This window comes from Elephas maximus, chromosome 5 (genome assembly GCF_024166365.1).
Source record: "Elephas maximus indicus isolate mEleMax1 chromosome 5, mEleMax1 primary haplotype, whole genome shotgun sequence".
NCBI classification, from domain to species: domain Eukaryota; kingdom Metazoa; phylum Chordata; class Mammalia; order Proboscidea; family Elephantidae; genus Elephas; species Elephas maximus.
Window position 1 is genome coordinate 78,910,936 of NC_064823.1, and position 12,034 is coordinate 78,922,969.

At 40.1% G+C, this 12,034-nt stretch overlaps 1 protein-coding gene and 1 long non-coding RNA gene across 5 annotated transcripts in view; one reads left to right on the forward strand and one right to left on the reverse strand.

Annotated features, from left to right (window-relative positions):
- Positions 1-3,138, forward strand: part of LOC126077038 (uncharacterized) — a 124,706-nt gene extending 121,568 nt beyond the window's left edge. The window contains exon 4 of the long non-coding RNA XR_007517649.1: positions 3,078-3,138. This is a non-coding gene — a long non-coding RNA (uncharacterized LOC126077038). The remainder of the gene's footprint in view (positions 1-3,077) is intronic.
- FRAS1 (Fraser extracellular matrix complex subunit 1) overlaps positions 1-12,034 on the reverse strand; it is a 532,476-nt gene that overhangs the window by 338,667 nt on the left and 181,775 nt on the right. For all 4 annotated transcript variants that reach the window (XM_049885934.1, XM_049885933.1, XM_049885936.1 and 1 more), the window contains exon 3: positions 3,962-4,069. In XM_049885934.1, coding sequence (XP_049741891.1) covers positions 3,962-4,069 — 108 coding nt within the window. The remainder of the gene's footprint in view (positions 1-3,961; positions 4,070-12,034) is intronic.

The following is a 12,034-nucleotide window of genomic DNA, read 5'->3' on the forward strand; positions in this document are numbered from 1 at the left end:
CTATGGCAGCTAACCAAAAGGTCAGCAGTTTGAATCCACCAGGTGCTCCGAGGAAACCCTATAGGGTAGTTCTACTCTGTCCTATAGGGTCACTTTGAGCTATGGTCAGGGATAAAGGATAGGGAGGTTCAAACAAACATCTTAGATATAATAGTGCCTACCTAATGTCCCATTTTTTCTCTCCCATTTTCAGCCAACCTTCTTGAAAGAATGGACTTTACTTAGATTTCCTTTCCCCAGTTTCCATCTTCTCCTTAAACCTGTGTAGTAAAGCTTCCTCTACTATCATTCCACTGACACTGACCTAAGTATGGCTACATATGCCCTCAGTATTGTAAAATCCACTGGACCATGTTAAATCCTCTTTCTCCCTTGACTGTAATCAACACTTGTTTTTCAGGAAACTGTCTACTTTCCTGATTGTCTTCTTTGACCATTTCTTAACTCTTACCCCTCATGTTTCTAAGTTTCCTCTCTTCTATTCACCTCCCCTTAAATGAATATGTTCCCTAAATTCTGTCTTTAGCCTTATACTCTTTTCTCACTCAATCTCTTTGGGTGAACTCATTAGTTCTAAAGGTTTTCACTACTGTCTCTATGCTAGTGACACCCATAGAGATACATCCACCCCTGCCTTCTCTGAGTTTTAGACTCATATCCACTCAGGTGGTTTTTTTGACACATCTACCTGGTTGTTCCATGGACATTTCAAATTCAGCATGCCACAAACTAAAATCAACATTTTCCTCCCAGATAGGCTGCTTTTCCTGGTTCTTCTATATACTTTGTTCTAGTCAGTAGCTCAGCTAACCATCATGTCATCATACTGGACTCATCTCTCCTTTTCCTTTCCCTCACCTAGCTACTGCCCATCTAATCAACCAGCCATCCAGCTCAGTTGATTTTATCTCCTAAATATCCATTGAACCAGCCATGTCTTCTTGATCCATGCACTACCAGTGCTCTGATTCAGGTACTTATCCTCTCTCATGTGGATTATTCCCACAGTCACTGAACTGTGAGAACAATTCATTGTCTTTGAAAACCCAGAGAGGTCTTTTTAAGAGGAAAAGCTGACTATTGCCACCTGTATGCCTAAAACCTTCATTAGTATTCTATCATTTTAAAAATAAAATTCCTGGGGGTTAGAAGCTGGTGAAATGGACACGAAAAGAGAGAGTGGAGGGAGAGAGTGGGCTGGCTCATTAGGGGGAGAGTAATTGGGAGTGTGTAGCAAGGTGTATATGGGTTTTTGTGTGAGAGACTGACTTGATTTGTAAACTTTCACTTAAAGCACAATAAAAATTATTAAATAAATAAATAGAATTCCAAGTTGCTTAGTACAGCATACAAAGCCCTCCATAACCTTGAACCTACAAACTCTATAGCCTCATCTCTCATTCATTCATTCACTCTGTCAAAAAATATTTATTTCATTCCTACTATATGTCTACCATATTTGAGGTGCTGAGGCTACGCAGTGAATAAAACTGACAATAAACAAGAAATACCATAAAATATATAGTACATCAGACAGCAGTTAATTCTAAGAAGAAAAATAAAGCATGGGAGAAGGATAGGAAATACATGGTAGGGGTTGGAGGTTTGCAATTTTAAATATAATTCCATCTGGACAAGACCTAAGGAAAGTAAAGGATCAAGATACATGTTGGAGGAAGAGCAATCCAGGCTATGGGAACAGCAAAGCATGAAGACCCAGTGGCAGAGTGTCCCTAGAATGTTCAGGAAACAGAAAGGAGGCTTGGTGTCTGGACCTAAGAGAGCAAGAAAGAGAATATTATTTAGTCAGAGGGGTAGGTAGGACCTTGAAGGACATTATGAGGATTTATTCTTGGTGAGAAGAGAAACCACTGGAAGGGTTTAAGGAGGGGTACAACATGATCTGACTGAAATTTTAATAGGATCATACTGGCTGCTATATCAAGTGAAATATATATTAGAGCAAAAGCAGAAACAGAGAAAGCAGCTAAGAGGCTACTGTGAGAATGCAGGCAAAAGATGATAATAGGTGGAACCAGAGTGACAGCAGAGAAGTCACATTTGGAATATGCTGTTTTGTGAAGGAAAAGCTGGGGATTTGCTAATATACCTAGTGTGGGATGTGAGTGAAAATACAGAGTTGAGTCTCAGCCACTAAGGACAGAGTTGCCATTCACTGATATTTAAACAAACAAACAAACAAATAGAAAGGGATAAAATCAGGAACTTTGGTAAAGAAGAAGGGTCAGAAACTTTTTCTGTAAAGGGTCAGAGAGTAAATATCTTAGCCTTTGCAAGTCATGTACAGTCTATCATAATTATTGTAGCACAAAAGCAGTCATAGACAATACATAAACAGATAAGCATAGTATTCCAATAAATATTTATGGACACTGACATTTCACGTAATTTTCACATAAAGAAATAGTTTCTTCTGATTTTTTTCAACTATTTAAAAATTTAAAAAAGAAAACATGCTTAGCTCATGCTGAATGTAAAAACAAGTGGTGGGACAGATTTGGTACGCAGGCCATAGTTAGGTGATTCCTGGTGTAGAACATGTTTAGTTTTCAGCAATACAATCCACTTCTTCTTGCATTTAATTCAAGGCTTCTTTTACGATACCATAATTACTCATGTGAAAAGGGTAGGACCTTATACCACCAGCTCAGATTCTGACATATGTTACTCAGCAAGTCAAATAGTGATCTTTTAGGAATGAGTAGTTGGTTCATAAAATAGAAAGTCCCCATAATAAGCAACAAAATATCATCAAATTTATCGACATTTGGGATGTGCACCCAGTTTCTCAGAAATACACCCAAGTAGAAATTGAGGAAGACTTTTAAACGTATGCAGAACCTTCACCTGAATGTTAGGAATAAACAGAAACTTATTAGCATTAGGTGGTATAAAGGCTCAAGATCAATTATTTGGAGAGCAAGGGCAAAAAAACTAGAAAAATAAGCTGTGCTTGTGAAGTTGACAGAATGCTTTTTTAAGAAAATAATTGGCCTTCTCCAGGGAGCTTCAAATGTTCAAATTTAAAGCTTAAGCTTTTTTTTTTTTTTTAATAGATTCGCTTTTGAAAGAAAAGAGTCAACGCCTGGAAAAAAAAAAATTATCCTCATAGAACAGGTATGTAGTCAGAAAAAATTGAAGATTTTTAACATAGGGGAAAGGAGGAATTATCACCTACAGACTTGGTCAAATACAAGGACGTTCTTGAGTTAAAGTCTCTCCCATGTTCCAAGGGAGCCCAACAGTGCAGAATCACTGGCACACCAACTAGAGTTTTTATAAAATTATCTTTAAGATGGCAATCCTGACCTTTTATCCACTCGACACATAAAGGCTATGGCTAGTATTAGTAGCTTTGGCATCTGTCAGACCTAGGATAAAATCTCTGGCCAGCTTTTATTAATTGTATAACCATGGAGCCCAAACCCATTTCATCCAGTCAATTCCAACTCATGGCGACCCCATGTATGCAGAGCAGAACTGTGCTCCATTGGGTTTTCAAGGCCATGACCTTTCAGAAGCAGATTGCCAGTCCCATTCTTCTAAGGCACCTCCGGGAAGTTCAAACTGCCAATTTTTCAGTAAGCAGTTGAGCACTTAACTGCTTGCACCACCTAAGAACTCCTATGTAAGTTGCTTAAAATCTCCAACCTTCACTTTCCTCACCTGCAAAGTACTAATAAATATATCTGCTCCACATTATATTCAATGGGATAACATTTCTCAAATCTTTAGCCCAGTGCCTGGTCTAGAGTAAATGCTCAATAAGTGGAAATTATGATATTCTTATATGTGCTACTTCAAGGTTCTCTTCAGTATTTCAAAAAGCTTCCAATTAGAGATTGGTGTACATATCAAAGCAGCTGACTAAAAAGATGCAAAAACCCTTCCCTGTCACTGACTTTACCAATATCTTTAAAATACAATTTGGTTACCATACCTTCTCAAAGGCACACTGAGGGTTTCTGCAAACAGCAGGTTTGCAGATAACGATATCACCTTGGCAACGGCAGTTCTGGCATGAATCAGGCTTCCAAATTGTGGCATCCTGCAAATAAGCATAAGCTCTGGGTTAAAAACTGATCAGTCAAGGTATGAACACACAAAAGCAGCACCATCAGCAGCCCTACAGCCTGAACAATTAAAAGACAAAGGAAAGTCACAGCTACACACAGTACTGGCTGGGCACTGATTAAGCCCCAAGGGGCAATAAAAGCAGTATAATCCATTTCACAATAGTCATCCCACGTAACCAAAGACAAGGGCATCTGCAGAGAGCTGTCGATACCCAGAGTGAAAACCATCGATTTGCCTGAAACCTCAGGAGGGCAAGTTGTTCCCTGACTTGAAGTTTCTCTTTGCTGTTAACTAGCAGAAACCATCGGAGCATGTTTAAAGGAAAAGGACTCTTAGACCAACACCAATGAGCATCCTACAGCAGTGTTTACCACTAGATACTTCCACTACAAGCACCTCTGACTTCACTTTTCAGTTCTTTGCTGCTTCAAACTCTAGCATTCATCAAAAACAAGGGAGATTTGAGTCAGTGGTTCAATTTTTTAAGGTAGATCAAACAACCTAAGTTGCTATTATGTGCTCAGCTGTGTGCTAGGCAAACCACATTGCCACTGATTTGACTGTGACTCATGGCGACCCCATATGTTACAGAGTAGAACTGTAATCCATCCCCAGAATTTTCAAGGCTGTGACCTTCTGGAAGCAAATCATCAGGTCTTTCTTCTGAGGTGCCTCTGGGTGGGTTTGAACCACCAGCCTTTCAGTTAATAGTCACACACTTAATTGATTTGTAAGTATGAGCACCACCCATAAGAATCTCACAAATTATTTTGAACAATAAACATGAAGTATTAAATATGCATAAATTGATAGCACTATGTAATTTTTTTACAAATTGAAAAAGAAAATCATGATGATCTTAAGATATTTCATTTTCCACTTTCCATAATGCTGGATGGAGACCTGGTGGTGCAGTGGTTAAGAGTTCAGTTGCTAACCAAAAGGCTGGCAGTTTGAATCCACCAGCCGCTCCTTGGAAACCCTATGGGGCAGTTCTACTCTGTCCTGTAGGGTCACTACGAGTCACAATTGATTCAGCGGCAAGGAGTTTATGATGCTGGATATCTTTTTCAATTGTGCCCGTTTGTGAAGTAGCTTTAAACCCAGTTATCACATAGATCCCATAAAGACTTGTTTCTGCCCTTTAAAAGGCTGTTCTGATGATGTCAAATTGAAGGCATAAAGATACCATATGCAGTGCTGAAATCCATTTTCCCAGGGATTTCCTAACCCAAATTCCTTTTGGATATGGGTTTCATACACTCATATTATTTGCCCAAGTTATGAACACTAAACCTCTTTTAAGAGTACATGTCCAGTCTGTTTCCATAAAGATTAAAAAGCCTTGAAAACCTTATGGGGCAGTACTTCTCCGTCCTATAGGGTCTCTATGAGTCAGAATCAACTCGAAGGCAATGGGTTGGTTTTCGGGGTTTTGGTCCATGTTATTCTCTGGTTGAAAACTTTCCAATAGCTCATTATTTTGCTTAGGATGGGATAAAGTACAGACTCCATAATCTGGCCCTAGCCTCTCTCTGGCCTTGGTGAAACTCACAGGTTTCCCACCCACCTGAGACTGTCATCCCTCCACTACAACTTGGTCAAGCTTTTTGGAGACCCCCCAAAACAAAAAATTACCAAACCTGTTGCCGTTGAGTCAATTCTGATTCACCGCAACACTATGTTACAGAGCAGGATGGCTCTGTAGAGTCTTCTTGGCTGTAATCTTTATGGAAAGAGTCCCTGGACGGCACAGACAATTACTCACTCGACTACTAGCAGAAAGGCTGGAGATTTAAATCCACTCAGAGATGCCTGGGAAGACAGGCCTGGCAATCGGCTTCTGAGAGGTCACAGCCCTGAAAACCCTACTGAGCACAGCTCTACTCTGCACATATGGGGTCACTATGAGTTGGAGTCTACCTGATGGCAACTAACAACATCTTTATGGAAGCAGATCGTCAGGCCTTTCTTTCAGTTAGTAGTTGGGCACAAGTCGTTTGTGCCTCGCAGGGACCTTTGGACAGCCCCAGCCTTTCCTTCTCTGAACTCACGCCTCACCCTGCTCCTGGAATCATCCCTCTTCCCTGACTTCCCCAGAGACTGTTTGTAAACCAACTACTCTTTCAGGCTTCAACCTCAAGGAGAATCATTTCCCAACCCGTAACCCTGCACACCTGGCCCCCACTCAGGGTGGGGCTCTTCATCGCCTCTCTGTGGCCCCACTGTCTCCTCCCCACACTGTGACTCTTGGTTGCACTCATATACATTCCCGTCAGCCTTGCTGGAGAAGGCCATAAGCCCCTCAAAGAGGGACTGTCCACGGCCTGGCATAATGTAGGCCCTTAATAAATCAAGAACTAATTGTTCGTAAGTTGCTTAGTGAAGGCTTTTTTCTCCATTCTAAACTCTCTCATCCTTTTTCTTCAACCAATGGAAGTGCTCCTAAAATACTCTGGAAAAGAATAAGAAAAGTTTCTAAGCTCTTCGTAGAGTTATCCTCAGAGTGCACCCAGTCAGCAGAACACCAGCATTCTATCAGTGCTGGGATAAGCTGGGAAACTGATGGATGCTAGAAACAGATGCTTCCACACAAAAAGGCAAAACCACCACTAGAGCAGATTTACATGCACGTGTACAAGCAAAAGAGAGGTCCTCCTTTTGGATTGAGAAATGCTAAATCCACAATGTCTTAAGGAATGGGCTTCAAACCAAGGGACCTCTCCCAAGTCATTTAATATACAATATACCTAAGGTACAGCTCGCGTCCCCGGGTGGTACAAAGGGTTAACGTACTTGGCTGCTAACTGAAAGGTTGCAGGTCCAAGTCCACCTGGAAGCACCTCAGAAGACAGGCCTGGCAATCTACATCCAAAAATAACAGCCATAGGAAACCCAATGGAGCACGGTTCTACTGACACACATGAGGCCACCACGAATTGCAGTCAACTCAACGACAGCTGTTTGGTTTTAAGGTGTGATTACATTCTTAGTCTCAGATTCACAAAAATTTTGCATTCAAGCAAATGAGTACCAGAACCTGGCTTGGAATACCTGTGAATTTTTTTCTCTTTACTGTTATAGCACAGTTCTCTGAAACTGGCAATAGTGCGCCAACTACAGTATGCTCTTAACCCAAACAAACACTAATGACAAGCAGGTGAGAAAAAGAAATTTCATCCGAAAGCACTATGTGATATATATTTCCTGCTGATTTCAAGAAAACGTGATCAGTTTCAGGTGAGAGATTAAATAAAAATGACAGTTTTACAAAGCTAGCCAACTACCGTTTATTGATCACTTAGCTTATGTTGACCACTCTTTAATCAGGAAATGCAGATCACAGGGAGCATATCTCCTATAGGAGGCAGGTGACTTGATTTGCTTTCCTGACCTCTGTCATCAGCCTAGAGAGTTAGACCCAGCAGAGGGAAACAGCTGAGTCCGTGCTATGCAAAGCACTTATATGCATGCAGTAACACGACCCTACAAAACTGGCACTATTATAATTCTCACATTATAAAGTGACAGAATTGTTATTTAAAAAAAAAAAAAAAAAACCTGTTGCCTTCCAGTCAATTCCTACTCATAGCAACCCTATAGGACAGAGTAGAACCACCCATAGGGTTTCCAAAGAGCAGCTGGTGGATTCAAACTGCTGACATTTTGGTTCGCAGCCAACTTTTTAACCACTATGCCACCAGAATTATTATTAGCAGCCCTCAGTTCGTGAACTTGGCCTGTTCAACTCTAAATGGGATATTCTGAAAACATGGAATAATTTTTTCACTTCCATTCCTAAAACCGTAGTTTATTTTAATTTACAGTTTAAGGCATATCTCAGTCCAGGAAGCCTTCCTGAATGTGTTAACATATCTGTCTTCCCACCAGACTATAATCCGAATAGAAGCTGGACTATATGAAGAAGGTGGTGGCATCAGGATTGGAGGAAGACTCATTAACAACCCGTGATATGCAGATGACACAACCTTTCTTGCTGAAAGTGAAGAGGACTTGAAGCATTTACTGATGAAGATCAAAGACTTTAGTATGGATTACACCTCAACATAAAAACAAAAATCCTCACAACTGGACCAATAAGCAACATCATAATAAACAGAGAAAATACTGAAGTTGTCAAGGATTTCATTTTACTTGGATCCACAATCAACTCCCATGGAAGCAGCAGTCAAGACCTCTTTAAAGTGTTCAAAAACAAGAATGTCACTTTGAGGACTAAGGTGAGCCTGACCCAAGCCATAGTATTTTCAATCGCCTCATGTGCATGTGAAAGCTGGACAATGAATAAGGAACGCTGAAGAAGAATTACCCAGTGCCGTCGAGTTGATTCCGACTCATAGCAACCCTATAGGACAGAGTAGAACTGCCCCATAGAGTTTCCAGTGAAGAAGAGTTAGTGCCTTTAAATTATGGTGTTGACAAAGAATATTTAATATACAATGGTGTAAAAACGGCATTGAGGAAGTGTCCGACCTCCTCAAACCCCACAAGAGGGAAGGAGAACCAAGATCAACAGCACAAGGTTGGCTCCCTAGAGGTGAAGGCCAAGCAAGCCTTCCCTCTCTGCCATCTTTACTAATTCTGACACCATCAGTCCCTCTCACAGCACTCTCTACTGGCTTGGATAATTCATTGCAGTGGCCACGCAGAACTCACAGACCATACTCACAATTATGGGGTTTATTAGGGAAGTAACAGTTACAATTCAGGCTCAAGAACACTCAGGATACAGTTCTTCCAGCAGGATAGCCTCTCCCCAGCTGTGCTCACAGGCACGCCTCTCCCTGCCCTCAAATCTCTGCCCAAAGGCTCTTAGCTTTCTCTCTCTGTGGACTGGGAAACCCACCGGTTATCTTCTGCTGCCAGGACTCTGCTGCTGAGTCTCTCCTGCTGATCTCTCCTTCCTTGGTGGTGGTGGGCTCCTCCCTGCTCTGGAATTGGCTCACTTTTAAGGCAAAACTGACCAATCTCCTTGGTAGGCCTCAATTACCCTATCACACAATCACCTGGTGGGAGTTACAAAACCATGACTAGAAAGGCTACACGCAAAAGTAATCAATCGTACCGCACATGGACTTCCAGAAGAACAAACAAATCTGTCTTGGAAGAAATACAGACAGAACGCTTCTTAGAAGCAAGGATGGAAAGATTTCATTTCACGTACTTTAGACATGTTATCAGGAGGGACTAGTCCCTGGAGAAGGACATCATGCTTGGTAAAGTAATGGGTCAGTGAAAAAGAGGATGATCCTCAACGAGATGGACTGACACAGTGGCTTTGACAATGGGCAGTGTTTCTTTCTGTTGCACATAGGGTCGCTATGAGTCAGAATCAACTTGACAACACCTACCAACAGCCAGACTATGACTCTTCAAGGCAGGATATCTTGCTTTATTCCTATTTTTGAATCTCCCTCACCTAGCATGGTGCCTGAATGCTGGAAAAATTAATTAATGAACAACCCTGGGTACACACTTACCCTCATGAAAATATATTTCCAAGTGAATTTAGATACCCCAGTTATGCTGTGACAGCTTGAAAAAAAAAATTTAAGTGATATCACCACAAAATTCCCATAATGTTAAATGTTGTTACTTCATTGGTGCCAAATAAACTGTATTTCAAAAAATTTTTTCTTCACCTAGGTATGGGACATGCAAAAAAACTTTCCTATCTTAACGTCCTCGTGAAAGTAAATAATTTATGGTTAATTTTAAATAAAATGCACCCTTTACCAAGGACTGGATAGATGGCCAAATATTTTTCAGGTCTAAATTTCTACGAATCAATTTCTATGGTCCCATAAAACTGGTTTATGAAGGTAGGGATACTGGAGTTCCTCAATAGCTAAAACTGGATAAAGCCATAAAGTCCAAAGAAATAACATTGTAAAGTAAGCTTTACAGATTTTTCTACGTTACTACTGCAACTCTGTTGCTTTATAATCCTCTCTTCCAATTTAAAACACTCTGCAAAAGATACATTCTTAAAAAAGCTTTTCAACTAGAACATAGATTAAAGGATTAGATTATGACAAACCCAAAAAGCAATCAAAATATGGTCTGTTTAAATGGCTTTTAATATTTTAATAATATGTAAATAAAAATAGATAATATAGTGCCTTCATCCCCGAATACCTTAAAGCAACAGCAAGTAGGTTTGTTTTTGTTTTGTTTTGTTTTGTTTTGTTTACTTATTTCACTTGGTGAAGTGCTTATTTAGCACTTGATTAGTCCTAAAAATAAACAATGAATATATTCCTCATCAGTACTCAAATTTCTGGAAAAAAATTATTTATAGTATTCTATAAGAGCAGTATATTAACTGTCAACATAAAGTTTCTTTCATCTGAATAGTATAATAACCTTACTTTAATTATTGATTAATTCATCTGATTTTAAATTCCCTTGGCTTCTTAGCCTAAAAATGAGAAAGAAGGAATAAAGCTTCTCAAAAGCTATGCTTTCAAGTTACAAAACAGAATGTAGACTATAATGTCTCTTTGTAATAAAGATATATTTATTTGCAAAGAAACAAAGTGTGAAGGTATATAAACTGTAAGTACATGCTGGTTATTCTGGTGTATAGACTGGTTTTAGGTGATTTTTTTTTTTTCCTTTAACCTTATCTATATTTTCTATTTTTTTCCAACAATAAAAACATATAACTTGTGTTGTCTTTTAAAGTTACTTTTAAAATACAAGGCAGAAGAACAAATATTATTGTGCTTCTCCCACCTCCCAAATCATAGGTAGGTAGAAGCCTGGGTTTTGTAATTGAACTGACATGAAGGGGGTGGTGGTTTGTGCTAAAAAAACTTCTACCAGGGTAAGACAGTACATGATACTGGGGAAGCCAGCATACCTTGTACAAGGCAAGGTCATGGAAGCTCCACAGACATCCAAACTCCCTGAAGGACCAAATTGCTGGGCTGAAGGCTGTGGGGACCGTGGTCTTGGGGGACATCTAGCTCAATTGTCGTACACAGTTTATAAAGAAAATATTCTACATTCTACTTTGGTGAGTAGTGTCTGGGGTCTTAAAAGCCTGTGAGCAGCCTTCTAGGATACTCCACTGGTCTCACCCCTTCAGGAGCAAGTAATAATGAAGAAAGCTAAAGATAGAAGAGAAAGATTAGTCCAAAGGACTAATGGACCACAACTACCACAGCCTCCACCAGACTGAGTCCAGCACAACTAGACGGTGCCCGGCTACCACCACCGACTGCTCTGACAGGGATCACAATAGAGGGTCCCGGACAGAGCTGGAGAAAAATGTAGAACAAAATTCTAACTCAAAAAGAAAGACCAGACTTGCGGGCCTGACAAACACTGGAGAAACCCTGAGAGTATGGCCCCCAGATGCCCTTTCAGCTCAGTAATGAAGTCACTCCTGAGGTTCACCCTTCAGCCAAAGATTGGCCAGGCCCACAAAACAAAACGAGACTAAAGGAGCACACCAGCCCAGGGATAAGGACTAGAAGGCAGAAGGGAACAGGAAAGAAAGCTGGTAATAGGAAACCCAAGGTTGAGAAGGGAGAGTGTTGACACGTCATTGGGGTGTTAACCAATGTCATAAAACAATATGTGTACTAACTGTTTAATGAGAAGCTAGTTTGTTCTGTAAACCTTCATCTAAAGTACAAAAAAGAATGTTAAATTTATCAAGTCTAATTTTGGATGCTCCATAAATAAATAATGATAGAAAGTTGATAAATCAAAAAAAAAAAAAAAAAAAAAAAAACCTTCTACCATGTACAAAATAGGAAGCATTGGGCAAGTTATCTAAACTCCCTGAACTATCCTCAAACCTTCTATGCTCAGTGAAACTTTTAAAAAATTAACCATGCTCCCTAATTGCCCTTCAAAGAAACGAAAGGACCACAATATTAATCTGGGGCTCATGTCTTCATTT